Source organism: Camelus dromedarius, chromosome 3, assembly GCF_036321535.1.
Source record: "Camelus dromedarius isolate mCamDro1 chromosome 3, mCamDro1.pat, whole genome shotgun sequence".
Lineage (NCBI taxonomy): Eukaryota > Metazoa > Chordata > Mammalia > Artiodactyla > Camelidae > Camelus > Camelus dromedarius.
Genome location: NC_087438.1, coordinates 43,830,859 through 43,853,646, shown reverse-complemented (window position 1 = coordinate 43,853,646; position 22,788 = coordinate 43,830,859). Strand labels below are relative to the sequence as shown.

The 22,788-nt window shown below is 39.9% G+C and overlaps 1 protein-coding gene across 6 annotated transcripts in view; it reads right to left on the bottom strand.

Moving 5' to 3' along the window:
* Nucleotides 1-6,716: 6,716 nt before the first annotated feature.
* NLN (neurolysin) overlaps nt 6,717-22,788 on the bottom strand; it is an 88,914-nt gene continuing 72,842 nt past the window's right edge. For 4 of the 6 annotated variants that reach the window (XM_064481026.1, XM_031446086.2, XM_064481039.1 and 1 more), the window contains 4 exons: nt 22,495-22,681; nt 22,026-22,154; nt 20,729-20,865; nt 6,717-12,154 (listed from right to left, as the gene is read on the bottom strand). In XM_064481026.1, the coding sequence (XP_064337096.1) occupies nt 12,020-12,154; nt 20,729-20,865; nt 22,026-22,154; nt 22,495-22,681 (588 nt within the window). In that variant the 3' untranslated portion in view covers nt 6,717-12,019. The other 2 variants (XR_010378544.1, XM_064481033.1) reach the window with 2 other exon arrangements.

Here is a 22,788-nt window from a genome sequence, read left to right as displayed (position 1 = left end):
TTATTCTGCTTGTTACTATGTGGCAGGTCCTGTTCTAAGTATTTAGTTATTTTCTCCCTTAACCATTGCAGATACTCCACATACTGAGACCCAGACAGGTTAGGGCAGAGATCACATAGTTTTAAAGGAAGAAGACCGTATTTTACAGACAAATGTCTTTCAACTCCTTTAACATAAATGGCAGTTGACAGTTCCTTGGCCCTGTACTTGTGTAAAAACTCATCCCTGAAGATGTTCTCAACCGATACTATAATATGTAAGTGCTTTATATGATTCAAAAGAATGATGTGTACATTCTCATAAGGTTTCTGGAAGGATCTGTCACTTTTAAATAAAGGAGTTGAATAACTCTACATTCTAAGACAAACAAAATTCTTATCATGAAAAAAAATTTGTATCTCAAACTTTATAGCAAAATTAGTAACGATAGTACCAGTTTTCCCTTGAAAGGTAATTTTTTAGTTTAAAAGCACATTCACATACATTGGCTCATCTTGATCTCCAAAAACCACTGAGTGAAGCAGGAGGGAGGAGCAGGCATTAATATCCCTGCTTACAGTTGAGGAAGCTGAATCACATATGTGTGCGTCATTCAGTAAGAATGTCTTTGGCCACAAGTAACAACCACCCAACTCTACCTGGTTTAAAGAATACAGAAATAAATTGGCTTGCTCACTTGGATGCCCAGACGTGAGGTGGTCTTCAGGGATGACATAATCTAGATGCACTCACTCCGTTCTCTTTAACTCTCTGATTTCTGCCCTTCACCCCATGTTGGCTTCATCTTCAGCCTGATAGTTAAATGGCTGTCCTGGATCTCAAATCCATATACAACATTGCCGGAGGAAATGACTCTTCCTGTAGCTTTACCTTGAGAACTAGGGAAGTGCCCTCAGAAGTCCTCAGTGAACTTCTCCTCACTTTTTATTGGCACAGATTAATTTATATGATGATTCCCAGATCAATTATTGGCAGGGGTCATGGGATAACCTTTAGATAAATCAAGATACTTGGTGAAAATCTGGACTCTGTTAGGAAGCAGGAAGAAAGGGAAATTACAATGAATACCAGCGGAGCACCACAACCTGGGAAGGAGCTGTCCAGGAGTCTAACTCGCTCTTTTAGGGGAAGCCTCGGGGCCACTCAGGCCAAGATGGCAGGATTCAGCCCCCTAAAGCCCATGCTTTTCAGATAACCACCTCAACCATTTCTGATTCTCATTAGATTAGGATGCCCTTTTTCTGGCTTATATGGGGGCACCCAAGGGGCATTCTTAAACAGAAAGTTTGAAAGTGGGAATCCCATTTTTTTTTTTTTTGTAAGATTGAAGTTGGATGGCCTGGGAAAAGTTTGCTTTGAAAGCTACATTCTGACAAATTCTCATAAGTATTATTCTTTTTTATTATAAAATATTTCAAGGAATAAAAAACAAAGCTTCAAACAATTTATTGTATTAGACCATATTTGCATTCGATTTTTGAAGAAAACAAATTGCACTTACCGCTGAACTCCCTGAGTATGTTTCCCAGATCGCATTCTTCCTTTCTCCCTCAACAGAGGGAATCACAGTCCTGAATGTGGTACCCATTTTCATGTGGACTTTTTTTTTTTTTTAGAATTCTATAATATTTATTCTCTAGTCAAAAAATAAGCATAATTACTTACAACCAACTCTTTTATTTAAGTTTGGGAAATTTAATCATTTAAAATACAACACTAAACAAAGCCAGCAAGGGTCTTCCTTCGTTATGGGGTAATAAAAAATGGTTCAACTTTTCTGATGGTAGTTGGTCAACCTGCATGTAAATCTGAAATAGTTATAGTCTGACTCAGGAGTTTTAATCATGTGAACGTTTTTATATTTTTACTGCTATGTATAGATCCAAGATACATAATTTTGTTTTGAATATATATATCTATAGATACAGATAGATAGATAGACGTTATATTTATCATAGCCTGAACAGCTCCTTCTACAATGGCACTTTCTGCTCAGCATTGTTCTCGAATGATATCTGTATTGATATATGCAGCTTAGTTCACTCACCCTGATTGTCATATAGCCCATTGTTCAAATACACCCCAGTGCATTATTCACTCTTTGTTGACAGATGTTTGGGTGGTGTTCACAGTTTTACTATTCCAAACAAAGATATTGTGGACACTTTAGAAGATACCTCACGTGCACAGGCAGAAGGGTTCGTCTGGTGGTACGCATTCTGGAGTGGAATTACTGCATGTGCTCATCTTCAACCTTAAGAGATATTGTCAGGTTGCTGCCAATCTGATGGCTGTGAATGGAAGTATAATAATTTCATTTTTTGGTGATATTCCCTATGAATTTGAAATTCTCCAGTTTCTTAAATTTAGTCCCATTTTCCATATTGGTAATTTATTTTCTTTCCTTTATCATGGGAAATTGCAGTGACTATTATAAATCGCTTCAGTTTGATATAGCCTAAGTTAGCCTGTTTTGTCCTTTGAAATATATTGTACCACTTACTGGACAGAGAAATGACACTGAAAGAAAAGAAATAAGCACATTTATACAGATACTTGTCATTTTCTCTCCAAATTGTTATTTAAGATGAGGTAATCTTTTCCTGATAATTTCTGCTCAGTTGATGAAGCACATAATGTAATTAGAATTTCTGTAAGTTGTGTAGGGAATGGAATTTAGCCCCCTTCTTCTCACTGGAGAAATCCCAAGATTAGAAGATTTAAGAATAGCATTGATAAACAATTAGTTTGATTAGTATTTGGCAACTGTGTCTGGTAGAATCCTTGGACTTGCACCTGGAGTGTGACAATGACACTATTGAGTGATGTCACTTTAGCATCTTAAAGCACCAGTCTATTTTTATACAGTGTCTACCCAAGAGATTCAGCTGCACTTGGAGTCACTTTAAGCAAGCTCCCCGAAGAGCTTCCCTGTATTTAGGGGAAGAATTAATGTCAGTAAATCAAAATTTACACCTTATTGACCTAGGAAGTGCAAAGGCAACACAAGAAACAAACATGAGATCATATTTCCATTTTGGTTGAGCACAAGGGGAACATCTAATCCTGAGCAGAGTGAGAGAGAGAGACAGGAGGGAACAAATGCACACTGCCTGAGACTGGACTGTTTTCTCTTGCAGTTTGCTTTGCAAAATCTAGATGGGAAAGGAATAGGCATTTATTTCTCTCATTTTCTATGCCTACCTTTCAAGCAGCTTAGCATCAAAAGAAATATCCAACCTGAAACTGTATTTTCTTTCCTCAAAGAATATGGTGTGAGAAGGTACATGAGAGGGCAGAGGTGCAGCGTGAGCTTGGTGGGCACAGAGAAATACTCAAGTCAAGTCACGATAAAAACGGTAATTTCCAAGACATTTCCAGATGCCTTTGATTTGGGAGAGTTCTTTTATGTTGATTATAGGTTCCTAGAGGGTTGAGCAACACCATTTTATCCTTCTGTTTATAGATCACGCTGTTTAGAAGTGTTACAAACTGTTGTCAAGTTTGCCCGACAGCTCCTACAATGCTTCCTCTGGAGTCCCCAGATGACAATAAGATTTTCTGGCATGCACAGCAAAGGTCACCTCTGGTAATGTTCTGTTAAAACATGACTATAGGACTTTTTATACCTAACAGGTAATAAGGAAGTTTTTAGGAGTTTCCTTTTAACTCATACCTTTTATTATTAAAGGTTAGCAAGTCCTGAAAACATTTTGAAAGTGATTTATTCTCTTGTATTGTTTTTGAAAAGTAAAACTTCCCCTACTCCTCTTGAATTAAAATAATAGTTTGTTAATCAAGCGGGTTTTTGAAACACATTTTCTTCTCTTGAATATTAGTGCTCCCCCTTTGATTCTTAAGACAACCCTGGTACATAGTCAACCCTTCTAACTGTCAAGTTCTCCGCTCTCCATTCGAACACTAACACATTCTAACACTCTCAGCGTTTCCCTTCTGATAGACACGTTTAAACTTCAGCCTCCACACCAACCACTGTCATTACCCTCTCAAATAGAATAAACCTCAGTGTTCCTTAAGTGACACCTCTGCCTCACCAGCTCCTGGCTGCTAGGACCCTTCCAGCTGATGGACTAGTGATCTTAGCCTGGGAGAGTCAGTGTGTTCAGGGTGAGAAGTGTACTCTTGGGTACATGACTCATTTTCTAGTGTAATGACTTCATTTCTGTTATCCCAGAGGAATGCAGCAGGCATATTGACATTTTGTCTATTGGCCCCACAGAAACCTGTGTTGTTGAACTAACACGCCCAGGCTGGGTCCTGATTGGGCCCCAAGAAACCTACTAGGTGGACAGAGCAACTAATCAGGTCTTTGAGACTTTGACACAAATAGACACCACCCTTGTGACACAAGTTAACTAGGGAAAAGTTAAACTAGGGCTTAAAAAGTTTAACCAGGGCTTAGCAATTTTTTCCCCCTTAATCTGAACTTAAGTAGATAAAGGTCAACCAGGTAGCAGTCTGTTTGTCTGGAACAAGTTTGTAACCTTACTTAAAATTTTGTTGATGAGTTATGAAAAAAGCCAAATCTTTGAGAGCCCTTAGGTATTCTACACAGAGTTTTAGGACATTTCCCCAACCAGGCTCCCTCTTCCCCAAAGGAAGAAATACACTGGGATGTATAAGGGCTTGAGAGATGAAGTGTGAGAGATTTTTCTCTGGCCACCTGATCCCAGTTGGAAATTCACTGGCTAACTGTGTTGCTGATGGAACAAAAAAGAGAATAATAGCCTCTGGCTGAAGATTTTATAATTGAAGCTGAGACAGAGTGGGCCATGTGCATGTTCAGAACAGTGACTGCATTGTGAATTACAACAGAAGTCCCACTTGTCAGTCACACAGACGTTTAAGACTGCAGAAAGGCATCTGATTTGAGACAGGGATGACAAAATGGATCTTTTGGTTTTCCCCACTTTGCCCTGAATACAAAGAGACTGATGACGGCTTTGTTCTGGGATAAAGTCTTACATTCCTTTTAGGACCTACCCAATCATTAATAGAGGAAGAAAATTCCTATCTGGAGTCACTCCTACAATTTTCTGGAATAAGTAACCTTTAGTCCTCATCACCCAGTGGGGAAAGAAAGCAATATAAATGATACCACGCCAGATATTTTGCTTTGTTTGCTACTCACTTTTCCTTCTTTATCTTCAGCGACTGTCTCAATGTTAAACGACTGTAATAAACAGTGTAAAGAAACATGGCTCTAATTTGACAATCTGCCAACATTTAAAACACCTCTACTCTGAACCAGGAATTACACTTTCAAGAATTTATCAGACAAACTGACCAAATGTGGAAAACAACATATTTACAAAGATAATCTTGGCAGCATTGTTTTTCTTTAATATCCAAAGAGTGAAAACAACCTAAAAGTTCATTGACAGTGAACTGATTAAATAAATTACTGTACCTTTATACAAGGAAATAAGGTTAAATAAGGTTAAGTTTAAAGTCCACTTTCAGTCCTTGTCACGAACCCTGGAACTCTGAAGTTTTTACAGTCCTTCATTGATCTAATGTTTAGTTGATTGCTGTTCCCATATAAGGAAGTTACAAATAATAGGCCCTGAGGTCTTGCAGAGTTCAGTGCTTTTCCTTTGGCTCTTATTAGTAGTAAAAGAACATTAACAACACTGATGGGAGAAGGAAGTAAGGAATCTTGACTAATTCTGGACCTTCTCTAAGCAGCTCAATAATCGTTTTAACAGCCTGTTTTCTAGATTAATAGGATGTTCCAATGCCTCTTGGGTATATAATACTTAACCAGGTCAAGAAGAGTCATTCCTCTTAAGGCTAGAGGTTTATAACCATTTGATCACAATACATAAAAATAGTTAAAGTGAATATTTTCATCTCTTGTTTATGAGTCTTTTAACCACAGAATCTAAGAAACTCCTGGATGTAACAGATAGAAGAACACCATTAATCCTACTGCTGACATGCTGAAAAGAGAAAATCGACCATTTTGTTAGAAATAAGCCTATGGTGGCAGGTGGATGAGAATCATAAAATTTTGTGGTGCCAAGGTCTAACTGTACAATGGAGTCAGCCAGCGTTGGGGAAAAACAAGAGAAGCTCTGTACGCATACCTTTTTTTGATAATTTATCTCAATGTATTATGAACTTAATTGCTATCCTCACTACACTGTGAACAACCTACGTTCAAGGCTGTTTGTCGTTTTTGTGTCCTCAGCCCCCGGCACAGCACCTGATACACGATGGCATTTTATAGTCTTCAAGCTGAATTCAAAAACAGAATTTTGAAAACAAATTAAGGCAGTAGTTCTTAAATTTTTCTGATTAATGCTAGGGATCCTCTCCCCAGAAAAGCTGCACACATCCAGAAATTTCAATATAATTTCAGGGCAGTCATGGACATCTGCTCTCCTCCTCCTTTCATTGACTTTCTAGGGAACCAGAGATTCTAGATTAAGAGATTCCTAGGTTTAGAATACATAATCACAGAGAGAAGTCGAGGAATCTTTAGAAACATTCCCCATTCTCTCTCTTTTTTCTTTTTTTTACAAAAAGTATGTTTCTTCCATTACTTCACACAGAAGCTTTTTCAGTACACTAAGGAAAAGGGCCCCTTCTTGCGGAAGATGTAAAAACAGTTTATCTATGTAGTTTTAGATTCATTTACAAATTAGATATTTTGCAGTTATTGTAGAAAAATGCATCCTTAGAGAAAAAAGGAATTTTTAAGAAGGCATGTTTATTTAACAAACATTTACGGACTACTCCTTATGAGTCAACAACTGTGGAGGACAGGGGCTAGAAACAATGACCCAAAGAGACCTCAATATGGTGGAGTGCATGAATAATAAACTGGGTATTTGAGTTAGATTTTTGTCTCTGTGTATGTGCAGTGAAGACAGCGGTGGGTGGAATGGACAGAGAGCAACTGTAAATTCTGTAAAGGAAGAAAAAGAACCTTTATTCATTCTGTAAGAGCCTTTGGCTTTCTTATGGTCATATACAGCTCTTAACCTCCCATTCTCAGTTACCAGATAACCCACAAGAAAACGGATGATAATTTCTGAATAAATACTGGCTGATTATGAGGTCTAAGACAGTGCTTAAACTATATTCCTACAGTATAAAGGAGTTGCAGCCATCTAAACGCCATTTCTAAGAGCCAGCATTGTAAACATTTCTCTCATCTGAGTGATGTATTTTTCTTTTTTTGTGTGTGGGGGAGGGTAATTAGGTTTATTTATCTATTTATTTATTTAATGGAGGTACTGGGGATTGAACCCAGGACCCCGTGCATGCCAAGCAGGCACACTACCACTGAGCTATAACCTCCTCCCTGAGTGATGTCTTTCTGATATTATGTATTTGCTGCATCTTAAACTTTGGAGGAGACCTCAAAGCTGATTTGGTATGAACATCTACTCAAAAGAGGAATTCCTTCTTAAACACTCCTGGCAGCCACAGGCTTTGTTTGAACACTAACAGCAGCAGGATGTATTTGTGATTAACAATAATTATTAGAAACTGCTTCCTCATACTGAGCTAAGCTCTCGTATTTTCCAACCATTTCTCTAAAGCTTTGGCTTCTGAAGCAATGAAGAATAACCCTACCCTCTCTTTCACAGCCTCCAAGTATTTGAAAATAGCTGCCATTTGGATGTCTGAATTCATCTCCAGAAAGAACTTTCTTAATTCTTTTATGTATTCCTCTTGAGAAGTATTTTCAAAGTCATCACCCTCCTGTTCCTACTCTTTCAAAAGTAATACTTGGCCAAAGTCTGTGACACCTGGATTAGAACACAATATTCTAGCTGTGATTAATCTCAATGCATCAGAGTCCAGCGGGACTATTCTTTTGATCTGGACACGTCCTTCCATCAACACTCTTACAAGGCTTCAGTTCTCTCCTCCTGTCCCTTTGCCAGGTGTGCTGTACTGTGGGTTTATACTGGAATTTGGTCAAATAAAAATGCTAGGTTTTTTTTCCTGAAGATACCACTATGAAGGCAGGTTTCCCTTCCTTTTACCTTTGCAATGGAATAGGTCCAATTTCATCTTAAATTTGTCTCAGCACTGAAGTAGTTTTAAATCTTAATAATGTCATCATATTTAAACATTCCAGCTCTGTTACATGCAAATTTGATAATACCTTCCATAGAATTCTTCATGTTTTCATCCAAAGGACTGGAAATTTCCTCGTTTAATGTGAATCATTATTCAACTTGCTTAGGAGTTTCAATAGCTAGGAATCCACCTGGCTAACGATTTTCCCATCATAGCTTCCACCTTAGCCTTAAAGACGTCAATAGGGCTGTCAAGTGCCTTGTTGGACTCAGTGAACACTGTACTTTTAAACCTTTCTAAGCCATACAGTTTCTCTGATGACAAATGCTAGTGACATTTTATCATGGCAGTAAAATTTTACGTGAGCTTCCAAGCTCTATGAAATAAGCAGCTAGAATGGGTGTCAGCTCACAGGAGCAGAAATAAGAGAGCCTGGGTCATATTCACCTATAGCGAACCAGATCAATGGTTCACTGGACCTACATTTTATGAGGAAAGGAAACTACAAGGTAAATTCAGTGAAATAAAAACTCAAGAATCATTCACTGGAGAGGGGTGTTTAAAGGGTTGTGTTTATTACCCCAATTTTTCAAAAAGATTTTTATGAAGTATCCATTTATACAACTTTATTGTGGGTATGTTGAAAAAGGCTACATTAATCTAGTTTTTAGATTTTCTAACCTTCATCGTTTGCCTTGATACAGTTGGTACTAGATAATTATTTAGGCAGATTTGTTTCCAGTGGAAATTTCTCCATTAAAAATAAACTAAAAAAAAAAACTTTGGACATTGACTGTGTTTTAAAGAAAATGAGAGGGGAGGGTATAGCTCAGTGGTAGAATGTATGCTTAGCATGTATGAGGTCCTGGGTTCAATCCCCAGTACCTCCATTAAGAAAGAAAGAAATAAGTAAACCTAATTACCTCCTCCCACCAAAAAAAAGAAAAAGAAAAAAAGAAAATGAAAGCATGTTTATCTTTTTTTGCTTTTATTCTCACCAAACAGTCATAAGAGAAGGTACATTCAATTTCGAGGGGCTATCCAATTTCAGAAGAGACACATAACTGTGTAACAGTGCTGTGTTGGGGAAAGAACAAAGCTTTGGTCGTTGCATCTGGTCAGAGGGGATAAGGTTTCTCTTTTAACACTCTTTGGGGCTCAGCTAACTCTACCTAAACCCAATTTGGGGGATTAGTATTTTAATGCAATTTTCTCCAAGCATGAAAAGTACTTCTTGTGCATGATAGAAAAGGAAAAAAATGAAAAATGCTAGCAGGCTCACTGGTGGGGAGCAGGCAGGATCGCTGTACACCCTCATTCATACACAAAGGCCAAAGGCAAAGTGGCAAAGTAGAAAGTTAAGTCATTCCCTACTAATTAAGGTAAATACAAAGTGCAAGTACAAAATCCTATCATTTTTTTTAAGAGCTATTTTCTTGATTTTGGTTTCTTACACAAAGCAGTCTGTCAAGTCCAAAGAGCTGCAGATACCTACCTGTCACCGCAGAAGTTCAGAAAGGCAGGATTTTGGTGTAAATAGCTTGGGTGCTAATTCTTCAAGATAATTTTTAGTTCTCTATCTAGGTAACATGCAACATTTATACTAGAGGAGAAAAAAAAATCTATATTAGACGGCATCACATTAGGACTCCTCTTTCTCTTCTCTGTGGCATCTTAAAATTGAACCTTTAGGAATCAGGCCTACTACATTTTCACCTAAGATGTTTAAGAACTTGCCCTCAGTGACATAACAACTACTGGAAAACCTGAAACAGGCCCAAATCTGCTGGATCGATAACCAAGAAAGACTTTACTATATGCATCTTAGTTCATAAATCTAAAGTGTAGGTTGGTTAATTATAATTTTTTTTTACAGTTGTTTACACCATTCAGAACAGCCACCAACACTCTGTGCTCTGATCTAGAAACAAGGAACAAGCAGATGAACAGCCCATCCAAAAAGGCTTTAAAAAATAGGTCCTTAGTTTTGAATTACGGTAGGGAATGTTTTCTTGATGACTACTTGATATTGTCGCTCTTCTTTGGCAGATTTTAAATATGGGATGTGGGTCCTAAATACAAAGACTACCACAGCACTTCTGTTCTGTTATGCATTTCAGTTTTAACATTGAAGTATGAAGGAAATGTGAATTCATTCTTGTGACAGTAATGTAACTTTATTGTGTGCAGTCTTAGTCACATCAAGTATTAGTTTTCCCATGTGAAATAAGTTAAGATTTAAAATGAGAAAGTTATTGTTAACGAGATGCACTGGGCAGTAGAAAAAGCTGAAGAGAGTTTTTGTCTGAAACTAGAAAACAGAACATTCTGGGAAAAAAAAAAAAAAAGAGGAAAGTACCATAAGTTGCTAAGACCAAAAAAACAGCTTTAGGGACCCGAGGTGGTGATGCTGAATGAGCGTGGGGGAGAGAGGGCCAGGCAACTGTCTTGGGGATGGGTGGGTGGGGGGATTTTCTGTGATGTTTAATAAGGTATTTGCTTGGCAATAATAATCTTTGAATTTTCTCCTGCGTTGCTATAGCTCTTGGTTTTTCCTGCTGTTGGCACTTTTACTCCGCAGCATGATATTTGTTTAGTTAGCACAAAGTCCACTTTGTCCTGGAGAAGGAAAAGGTTCTCATTTTGTCCCTGGCGAGCAAAGTCAAACCTCAGGTACACACAGGGGAACAACTGGAAGTCCTATGCAGAATGCATACACTCAAAGTTAGTTTTTTAATTAAAAAAAATTTTTTTTTAATTATCCTAGTTTGGTTTCCTCACTGAGTAGACCCCTAGAGGGAAAATAAGTACAGCGAGTTTCCTGGGCTGCTGCAGAACTGGAGTTTAGGCCCACAGTAAACAGTTAAAGAGCTCCGAAGGTTCACGTAAAATCACCAGACAAGGTAGGCTGTGGCCGAGCCCCTCCCCAGGGCTGAGTGTGAGCACGCCTGACACTTTGGAGCAGCTGTCCTCCCACACGTCTGTGCAGAACCCACTCCACTCCTGGGCTTTCCGCATTCTTCACGCCCTGGGTCTGCTGCAGCTCTCCTCCCAGGACACGCTGAACGGACACTTGTGACGTTATCTACCTGCCACGCGGGGTGAGGGGGGCAGCAGAGGAGGCGAAGTCCCTACCACTTATTAGAAACATGAGAAGAGAAAAACATCCTTGGACTTGCTTTCATGTTCTAATTGGCAAATATGCGGAAAGACTGACAATCTTGTATGCTGAAGTGGAAATGAACCTCCAATCCGAGACGCAAAATTCTCTAATACAAGATGTAAAAACTTGCAATATCCATTCGACCGTTTCAGCTAAAACTCATAATTTTTTGGAAGTCAGACAGAAGAGACAAAACCAATTGGAAGAACATCATTTAAGTGTGGCAGAAAGTTGGGGATCGTGAGGCCTGAAATACAAAGATAAATGCATTACTGAAGCATAGTCCCCTGGCCCTGAGGTGTGTGGGCAAAGAGGTCACACTTTACTGGGAGATAGTGGCAAAGTGGATGCAGGGCTCCAAGAAAATATTTATCGAGGAACGTGATGATTCATTTATCAGTTCAGAAATCCCAAGTACAAAACTTCAAGATATAAGAAGGATCAAATTATATAATGTACATGATTCAATTAAAAAATTCTTAGCCCTCTTACATTATATTATCTAGATTACAATAGTAAAAAAATCAAATTACCTTCATATGAAACTTTTATAAAAAGAAATCAAATCCATTTTTATGAAATTTTATAGTACAATTATTTTCTAATGGGTCTTTTCTTAGCTCACAGTATTTATAATTCCATTTACATCTGTATAATTTTTCAAATCAAAAAGCAAAAGGAAGTCAATGGAAACCTACATTTTCATTTGCAAAACTCCCTTCAGTTTCCAGGCCAGTAACACATGGTGATGTCGACTTGTCCTCCAGACATGGACTGCTCCCAAAGATCCCACGTTTATGGGGCATGCAGGCCTCTGCTCATTAGGAACGCTTTTTGGTTTGGCTCACGTTTCAAGAAATTCTGGAGCATGTCCATGCCGTCCAGAGATCCCCCAGGTTTCAGGATTAGGTTTCTGTATTTCATTCCAACCTAATAAAATAAACATGCCTAATAATTCATGGTTATAGCAATTTTCCAAATCTCCAGATGCAAAAGAGAAAAAGGGACTTTAGCTACACTGTCCGTCTGGAGGCTCTCCTTTGCCGAGACTATAGCTCTGCAGTATTTATTTATTTTGGTAGCTAAGAGATCTGGAGCTTAGACCTCCGGTCTTCCACACTTCCCCTCTATTACTGTCTTGTCTTAGATTCTCAGCAGCACACTGGGAATGTAAGCAAACAAACAAAACACAGTCAAATGGAATATATAACAGGTTCCTAATTTGCTACCTCATCTCAAATGCAATTTCAAAAGGGTTAGCAAAGCAAGTGTTCAATGAGGCTAAAAACAGGGGTTCTGTGCTGTCAAAATGGCTTCTGCAATGTTTTTAGGAGGGGCTTATAAACAAACCTTCCTTATGGATGGGGCAACAGCACACGTCCCACGGTGCAGGGTAAGACATTTTTGCGGGCCCAGCATGGGGAAGAGGGACCTTTGTAAAGTTTTCTTTGGGGACAAGGTCTGGAATTTTAAAACGTATCACAATTCCTCTGCCTTTATTTACACAAATAGATGAGCAGATAAAGTGAAAGGAAACAACTGTAATTCAATATCAGCATTATTCAGTATTTTCACTTCCTTTTCACTGACCTTTTAGGGAAGTAAGGCAAGACAATTCAATGAAGCATAACTCTAAACCTATGCGTAGGACAGCTCACAGGGTAACATTTAAATATACATCCATTGTATCATTTGAGCAATCACTGATAGTCCTTTTGAGTACAAGAATAGCTTGAGAATTTCCAGAGACAAAAGTAATCTCATTTTTGACTTATGACAATGATTCTGCTTGGCACAACCATCTGAGGTAAGTCTAGTCAAACCGTTGAGGAGAATAAAACGTTGAGGAATGCAATCTACCAGGTAAATGTCTTATAGGGGTCGTAAAATCAAAACTTTTGGGGTTATCTTTTAGCTATAAACAGAAATCTTCTGTACCTTACTACTTATCTACAGGCTAATAGCTAACTTTAAGATGAGCCTTAATCAGGAGTAAACAGTTAGTCAAACAAAGTTACCTTCTGTAAACTCTGGAGAGCACTGTCCAATAGAAACACAATGTGGGCCACGTATGTAATTTAAAATTTTCCAGTAATCACATTAAAAAAGTTAAGAAAATAGGTAAAATTAATTTTCATAAAATATTTTATTTAAACCAGTGTATCAATAATAGTATCCTTTCAGCACACATCAATATAAAGTTACTGAGATTTATTTTTTGTTGTATGTCTTCAAAATCAGCACATCTCACTTCAATTCTTCAGCAGCACTGGCCACAGTTCAGGTGCTCAGGAGCTACACGTGGCTGCTGTACTGCACTGGTCTGGGGCCTGGAACACAGACCGTCCTTAGAAGGGCTTGGAGACAATGCTCTAGTTTAACACTGAAGAGGTGAGTAGCAATCTTGTTGCCTTATTTATAAGTTTTGGGTAAAATTTTTTAAAAAGGGTGGCCTGTAATCACTGAGATTGGACTTCTTGAAAATCCTAGTAATGAGGGCTTGGAGGTACATTTATTTTTCTTTAGGAAAAACAAATGATGTGTCATTTTTTGCCTGGTCTGCAGCAATTCATGACTGTTACAGTAGTGATCTAGAACCTAAAATGTGAGTGATGGCCATCACAGACTTTATCATTCTAGCAAGTAGCAGATCAGAGTTCTTGAGACCAACACAATTCACCCCTTTCCCTGTCATTCACTGCCCAACATTTCTAAATTGGACCAGTGTTAAGTTAGTGGGTGGGGCAAGGAAGGTCTGTGCTCTCTGGGCATCGCAGTAGAGGAAGAACTTAGAAAATGAGAATTAAATTGATAGGAATGATCAAAACATTATAAACCACTTATTGTGGAAAAATTTTAAACATACACTAATAATAGAGACAACAGTATAGTGAACCCTCTCATACCCAGCATGCAACCTCAATGATTAGCATTTATTTGTGGAAATTCTTAATGCTTGAGATCTGAGAATCTTTTATTTATTCAGAAGACATATTTTGTTGCACAAATATTATAGGAATAGTAGTAAAAATTTAAATAAAGTAAAAAAGAAAAATCAGCAACATGCTGACATCTGCCAGGGTATTCTCTTATCTTGTATGGAGGGCTGTTATTGTAGGCAGTAAAGAAAAGCAAGCATTTGGGGAGCTGCACGTTGCTGGGAAGAGCCAGCTCACGCCTCCTCTGACCGGCAAAGTCACTGCAGGGCCGGGCACTGTTCAGTCTCACAATATGCGGCTCAGTGCAGCGCAAGTCCTCCCCTGCTTATAGCTCCAAACAAGCTGATTCAATTTCCTGAATTACAGAGCAATGGTCTTTTAATAATTTCATTTCCTTTGCAATGAAGTTTGGAGAAGAGTTTAAGAGTCATTTTGGTAATAGGATCTTGTTTTCTTAAAAAAGAAAAAGTGAAGTGAATTTTTCTGCTTTAGGAAGGATCCGGGCTCTCTAGGTGACAGAATCGTGTTTGCAGGTGGCAGGAGTCTCTGCTGTAAGTCGTTCTACTCTTGTTTATATCATAAGGGAACCTTAATTGTGAGCAAACTAGGAAGAGAAGCTCTAAGACAACCGCTAGAATTTCTCATGCTAAAAATCCTCCAGGAGGACCTGCGTAGAGTAAGAGCTCCTGAGGAATATCAGCATCGGTCACCTCTGTGGTTTTTAATCCCAGAAGATTAACGTGTATCTTCCGGCAGCTGTGCAGGTCCTTCCTAACACCGATGTTTTCTAAAGCAGGATGAGGAGTTCTGGAGTCAGGCCCAGGTCTGAATCTCAGCTCTATCCTCAGCTATGTGACCTTGGGCCTTGGTTTCCATACCTGTAAAATGGGAGTCTGCCTACCTCCCTCAGTTTATGGGGAATTAAAGGAGATAATTTCAGTACCTTGTCTGCTCCCTAGAATAATTTCTGCCATACAGGGGTATTCAATACCCCTGAGTAGTCATCCATCCTCCTTTCCTTTCCTTCCTTCTCACACTGCCTCAAAGTGCAGTTACTTATACACAGCCAGGGAAACAAATGCACTCCTGATTCAGCATTTCCTTAAAATTAGTTCTGTCTCCTAATAAAGCAAGAAAAAAAGCACAGATACTTCATCTCCACTATTAGCATAAAATAGAATACATAATTTGGTAGGAATATTAAGTAGGAGAGACAAGGCACTCACTTGCAAGAATATGTATGCTTTATCTGAGGTAATATTTTAAGAGCAAGCATGGTTACCTGAGTGAAGGATGTCCACCATCCATCAGTACCAAGAACATATAAAGGGGAAACAGACTATGTCTCCTGCCATCTCTGGAGGAGCACATGCAAGCTCCCTCCCTCCTCTGTGACTGACCCTGGGCAGTGGAGCCAGGCATCTCCTTTCTACACTGAGTAACAGGCATCAGGGCAGAGGGCATCCACCCACTGGCAGGTACTGACAATCAGGCTTCTAACAGGCTCACCAGCCCGCTTTAAAAGTAGACTTTGAAATCTTTCCTTCCATAGCTCATCAGTAAACTCCTACCCAGCACAGCACACACTTTGTTTTCTACAAGTGAGGGTGGGGCGTTCGTGGGTGGAAAAAGACTACCTTTGACCACAAACAGGAAGGAGGGAGAGAGTGCAGGTTGGTGCTGGTAGTCAGGGAGATGCAGACAAACTACAGTGGTAGGAATCTTCCCTTGATTGGAAGAGGTCTACTGGAAACCTTGAGCAAAGTTTCAGTTTGTGAGGATGGAAGAATAAATTTAAGGGGTGGGAGGAGGTCTGGAGAAAAATGGTACCCTAGGTAGAAGTTTGTATTAGGATGAAAGATGAGTGGAAGCAGATGGGGGAACTACCATTTGGGTCCAGTAATAGGTACATGTAACAGTTTTGAAGCAGAGGACGAACACAAGGACAATTAGAAGGGCCTTATGATCTACAAGGTGAGATAAAGGAACAGACAATTAACAAGGCAGATCATTAGGGCCCTAAGAGAGACAAAAGGAAGGGCTGTAGGAGCACAAAAGAAGAAAAATGCTTCCAGTTGGTTGGGATTCAAGGCTAAGAAGGTCTGGTGTTGTAAATATTCAAGAAGCAGGTTGGAAATCAATCCCATTTCCTTCCTTTGTCCCTTAAATCAGGCAAAATTTAAGGCTGCTCGAAAAGGCTCAAGTGTAAGACAAATCAGCTGTGGGGTGGCAGATCAGGGGAGCTGAAGCAGAACTTAGTCCATCTGTAGGGACCCTCAGGAGGGGAAATCTCACATTCTCTCTTACAACACATTACAGCAGGCACCGGGCCTAGGATTCTGTTTGAAGAGCTCTGGGATACCGTGCTTTGTAACACACCTGTCAGCCAACTCTTTTTCACGTTTAACCAAGACTCTTCATGTGTGTCGCATGTAAGATCTACTTCCTTATGGCTCGGGGCATAGTCACACTTAACTATCTTGACTTTCTCAGTACTCCTTTCTGCCTGGAATCCTTGGTTGTATTTCTTCTTCACTGATGGAAAAAAAACAAAGCTAAGCAATTACTCTCAACGCAGAAGAGGAGGACATAATTCTAGCTTAACAATATAATTGCCTTTGAATCCACAATGTCTATTACCTCTAAGGAAATTTTCCCACAATGAAGTCGCCTTATAAAAAGAAATGATCCTAGTTAAAATGCTCTCATTCTTTCAACCCTACGATTAGCTGCTGGATTTTGAAACTGTTTGGGAACCTTGAAGGGATCCTGAAAGAGCGCCTAAAGTTTGCTGGGAAAGCGTTATTCCCAGGCAGTTCCTTTCCATGGTTATTAAGGAGATGAGCTGGAAAAGTGAAAGGTATGTCTGATAATGACTCTCCACGTTTACTTAGATAATATTTAACAAACTAAACAGCTAACATGTTACACCTATTTGCTATGAAGAATATAGAAAACTACAGATAACACCAGAGATGGCAAACTTTTAAACTATTAAAGGTAAGGGGCCAGTTCTAACACTTTGATAGAGGCCATCAAAACAGAATGGAAATGACTGTGTGTAAGATATTCTGTTGCTAACACCTGGTGTCAGAAGACTGCAGGTTTACATTTGACCCTTCCTGTTACTGTTTTCCCAGTGAGTAGTGCACTTTCTACAGTTCTGCTTGTTAAGATCTGAAACGGTTCTCGCCCAGACCTGGGCTTTGCAGGGTGGCAGGAGGTGACAGAGGGAAGGCCTGGAGATGTTCTTTTGTTGATACCAGTGACCATGACCAATTATGTCAACAGTATGTGATCTTTCAGCCCCAGCCTATCTAGAGCTTGGGGACTACGACTAGCAGGCACTGACTCTGTCACGGGCCATCTTGCTATCTTCTCAAAATCTCCAAATACGTACTACGGAGGCTGAGGGGCCTTGAGACAACAAAGTCTGCATGATATACCGTGCCTGCTCTGAGTTCCTTAACTTCTGATCAAACTCAGCATTTCTTTATACCATAAAAATTCTTTCTCTTCATCATAACACAGTTGTAACAATGATCTGTTTCTGTAGAACAGGATTGTTATTCCAAAGTACTAATTTAAACGAGTATTTGAATTGTGTAAATCGGGTGTTTATTTTAGAGCAAACATTTGTAAAAAAAAAAAAAAATAAAACCAAACAAGCAGTACACTGAAGGAGTGAATAAAATGGCTATATTAAAAGCTGCTCCCGTATCTGCCAGTGCAGCGAAGGGTGTGAGGGTCGGTGCAAAGGAATTCTCCTTGGCCAATGGGGCCAGATTCACTATGGCTGTGACGGCAGGGAAACAGGAAATGACATGATATCCAGAGTATTGGATAGGAAGGAAAAAGAAGGAATTAAAGACAGCTTCATGGCATAAGATGAACAGTAATAAAAAGCACTGCTGAATCCAGAATTTTACTAAAAATGAGAACTGTTTTTAACATCACAAGGCAATAACTCTGAGTTGTGGGGAATCTGGCTTTCTCCACATTCAACCCAGCCCTTCTGTCTAAGTCAAGAGTAGTCTGGCTGCCTGCCAAGCTGAGAAGCTCTAGAAAAGAGGAGGTACGTAGCAGCATAATAGCAGGGGTGGCTCCTGCTGGACTGGCAAGTTCCTTCGGGTCCACTGGGATCAGTATTTTGGCTGTGACCTTGACAGCTGGAAGAGGAGAGGTGACGGGGGAGGGTCCTGAGGGTGTGGTCCTGTGAGTGGAGCACAGAGGAGGTGAATGATGAAGCTTCATCGAAAGAGGTGCCTTAGCGTTGATGCCCGGAAGCCTCACCAACTATAAGAGCTAGTGGGAGGTCAGATGGTACCTTTCTATATTTGGACCCTGTGTCTCTTTAAAAACTGTTTTCTGATTTCTATAACATACTCCATGTAAAAATAAGGAAAAGCTCCATAAAAAGTGCAGAAAAATATTTAATAATCACTCATTAACTTACCACCCAAAGATAACTTTTGGTAACATTTTGATGTGCTTTTTCTCTAAATGTATTTTTGAAAATAAAAGTTTGCATCCTATGATGTAAAATATTTTATAACTTGATTTTTTTTTTCATTTTGTAGAATAGTTTTGTTAAACAGTCCAGATGTTAAGAAGCAGCTTATTGAAACCCTTTCCCCATGCCTAAAACCAAGTTCCCTCTTATGTTTAGAGGATGGACAGATCACTTTTGGTTTGGAAGATCTGGAAGACTTCATACATGAGTGGCCATCTGAATAAAGGCCTTTATGCATAGTAGGATTTTGGAGCAGCACAGACAAGGAAGGTGTACATTTTAGGTGGAAGAAGTAGAATGAATAAATTTGTGAAGGAGGAAAGACCCAAGGGGAACACACAGAATTGGCTGGCACGCTGGGTGTTCTGGGAAGTAAGGAGGGGATCTGTTTGCTAAGCTCAGGGCTGGGACAGAGAGAGGAATACGAAGAAGCAGGAAGTAGAACAAAGGAAGCTGAGGGCCTTTGGGAGCTGGCAACTAGATTGTCAGAGGTCACTCTGGAGGGCGGGTCACTGTCCAGTTTAGCTAGTGGAGGCAAAAGCCAGGAAACAGAGGGGTGCAAAAATTGTTTCTTGTACCAAGAGAGTCAGCTGTGAAAGGAAGAACAACTAAGTAGGAGCACTGAGAAGATCAGGGTCAGTGCTAAGTTGCTTCCCTGAGATGGCAGACCAGCAAGTCTCAGTATTACAGCCATCTCCTCTGAGACAGGAGGAAAGAAGATAAAGACTGAAGTATAGAAAGAGAAAGAAAGATGCAGGTACTGACTTTCAGTGATCTTAATGTTCTTCGTAAAGAGGAGAGATCACCTGCTGAGAGGGGGAGGGGAGGGAGGGTGGGGAACCGGGGGAACCCAGTAAGGGAAGGAGGGCAGGACTGCAGAGGAACACTGAGGGTCCAGTGCAGGTTCGACAGGGTGACTGCAGTGGGGCAGGTAAACGGAGTCCCACCATCTTCCCCGGAACACTGAATCCCAAGGGCACTGTCTCTCAATGAGATGGCAGAGGACTGGGGCTGGGCACCGGCTAAAGGTCATGCCGAAAACAGGGTATTTATGAGAACAAGTCAGTGGCTGATCATTGTAAATGCATCGGCTAGGGAATGGAAGGAGACCCAGAGCAACCTAACAGCCTGGGTAAGGTGGAATGGACGATGCAGTAACTGGAAAGGCTAGTGTATACCATGCAGGTACCCTGGAGGGCATTTTCCTGGGGGGAAGGGTTGGGGGAGGGGGTGGTGATCTAAATTACACCAAAGTCTTCCAGTGCATGTGTGTAAGGTACTAGGAAATCCAGAAACACAAAGTTTGGAGAACAAATCAGTTGGTTGCAATAGGCACAGAAAGCCTGATTTTGATAATTTTGTTCTTCTAATTTCTGAATCAAACAGAATGAAAAACACACTGGAAAACCCATCAGCCCTAGAAATAATCTGACTGCTGACTCTTCAACGAGAGTGGAGGCTGAGGGACTGTAACTCAGGAAGGGTTGGCTGGCAGCCACCTGGCAGTCAATTCACTGTACACGGAAAGGAATGGCTCAGGTTAATGAAGCAGCTTAAATTACTTAAAGGCATTTAGGTTACAAACAATGCAGTAGGTGGGATATGCCAGTCACAGAAAAAAGGGTGCCTTCCACAGAAAATGTATGATGAAAGTGTGTAGAGTACATCAAAACATAGGCAGACCATTTATATCAGGAAGGAGTTCACCTTTCTTTCACAACCTCCTATAAAACACTTACGGCACATGTCAAAACTAGCAGCTATAAATGCTCAAATGCATAAACAAAGCTTTGAATTTTCATTATGCAATGTATTGGAATGTTAATAAGCAAGAAAATGCAGTAGGTTTTTTTTTTAACTTATAGAATTAAGAGTTAATCACTTGTACACTACACTTAATAAGGTACGATGATGTGAGAAGATGCAAGACTTTAAAAGTTAAAAGTTGTTACCAAACCTCTTCCTCTAAAATCTAGCTGTCATTAACATTTTATACTAGGTATTAAAGGGGAGGGGGCAGCTACAAAATTAAAAGGAGGAAAAAAAAAATACCTCTGGATTCATTATCCCTTCTTTCTTAAAGCAGCTGTAAAACATGTCCGTGGAAAATACTTCACTCCAAAGGTATCCATAATATTGGCCATCATATCCGCCTGCCAAATGCCCAAAAGTAGCCGGCATATTTGTGCCTTTAAAGAAAGATACATTTTAGTTACAGTGATGGCAAATAAATACCAGATTATCAGCTAGCCAGCTTCCCCATGGGGGGGCCAGCCGTGGGAGGAGCGTCAGGATCACCTCTAGTACTCCCGGGATTTACGCATGCCGTTGGCTGACAAGTTTAGAAACTTCTCTCCTGTGGCGGCTCCACCTAGGAGCTGGTTTCGGCCCTCAGCTCTGGAATGCCTAACAGTAGTTTCAGAGGCTTTGTCCACACCCATCACACAGCTCAGTCCTGTCTTATCCCTTAGACACACGTGTGTCTTACAAATACTCTAATATTAAGCCTACTTGTTGTCACACCTATTTATATCCAAAATACATCAGAATGGCTCTTATTTTGGGTTCATAATTACTGGAAAAAAAACTCTTTCAGTGGAAAGCTAAAAAGGTTTTTACCAAGTCAATCTACCTCTAGGGCTATTTTAAAAAAGGATTTCATCAAGTGGCCTGAGGCACAAAGCTGCTGTTCGGCCAACTAGAAACAAATCACAGAAGGAGCCTGGGTGGACTCAACTGACTATTCTGACCTTTATTATCTCTATAAATGTGACTGATTCAATGAAGTAACAATTTCTTTGGTGGAAAAAAAGTCACCTTTCCGTTCCGACTACATGTTTGCATAAAATCTGTAAATATAAATGTAAATGCATTATGGGTGAGCATACACCCACCCACTCTCATGAATCTCATAAATAATACTAGGTTAGAAGCTGCTAGTCAAACTGCCTTAAGTGACCTCAGGAACAGAATCAGAAGCAAGGTATAAGTCCGTGCCTCTCTAAAGCTGCCCCTTCCGCCAGTCTCACTGAAATACTAGGGAAGTCACGGTGCATACAGGGAGGGCGGGGCCAGGCCGGGGCTGCCAAACGTGAACGGCTTTCTCTGCTCTGGGGTGGAGGCCAATTGCTCACGCCTGATTACACTAAAATGCTGCAAAGCTGGAGCCGCCCTTCCTTCAAGCCCTTTTGGACAGGATAACTCACGAGGACATGGTATGCCTATTTGAAAGTCATGGCCTGATTATAGAAATCAGCCCAATAAACTGTACCTTCTCTGGCAGTGTTAGGAGTCAACCCTGTGTAGACTTCACAGGAAAAAGGAACTTACAGTGATAGGATTTACATACCTGGAGTAGCTGCAACACCTAAGATTTCTGTGCAATATTTGGCATATTCGTTTGCAGCATCCAGCGATGTGATGGTATGGAGAGACTGATCAACTTTGCTCAAAACAATCTGGCGTAAGGTCAGGAGACCTAATAACATAAGAATGTTTGGGCATGTTTTGAAGAGAGAACAAATGTGTTCTAATATCATGGACCACAGATTTCATCAACTGATTCCTGTAGTACTCATTCCAAAATCAGAGTGAGGCATCTCATTCTATTTAAAATTTAAAAGGAAATGTTTTTTTTTTCTTAGACATAACTCCAGAGTTCAGTATTTAAATATATTTAGCGGTCCTCCTTCCTCATGCTAACACTCTAAGGGCACTACCGTTACAAAAGGGGAAATAAGTTCTACAGAAGCAGAGGCTATCGATTCTCCATGAAGAAGTTCTCATTTATTTTCCTCTTATAAAATTATAAGTCATACCTGTGTTGACCAGTCTAGAAGCAACAAGTTTTTCAAGAAGATCATCCGTAATAGGGCTTCCATCTTTATAATGTTTTGACAGTCTTCGGAGGGAATCAATGTCCCACACCCAATTTTCAAGCATTTGTGATGGCACCTCTACAAAGTCAGTTTCCACATTTGTTCCACTAAATCTTGCAAAATCTGTCTAGAAAGTAAACACAAAGGTCTTTTGTAAAAAGCACTGAATGAAAACTACATATATGATGAATTATAATTAAGGCTCACCAAAACTTAAGTCAGAATCAGGGTCAA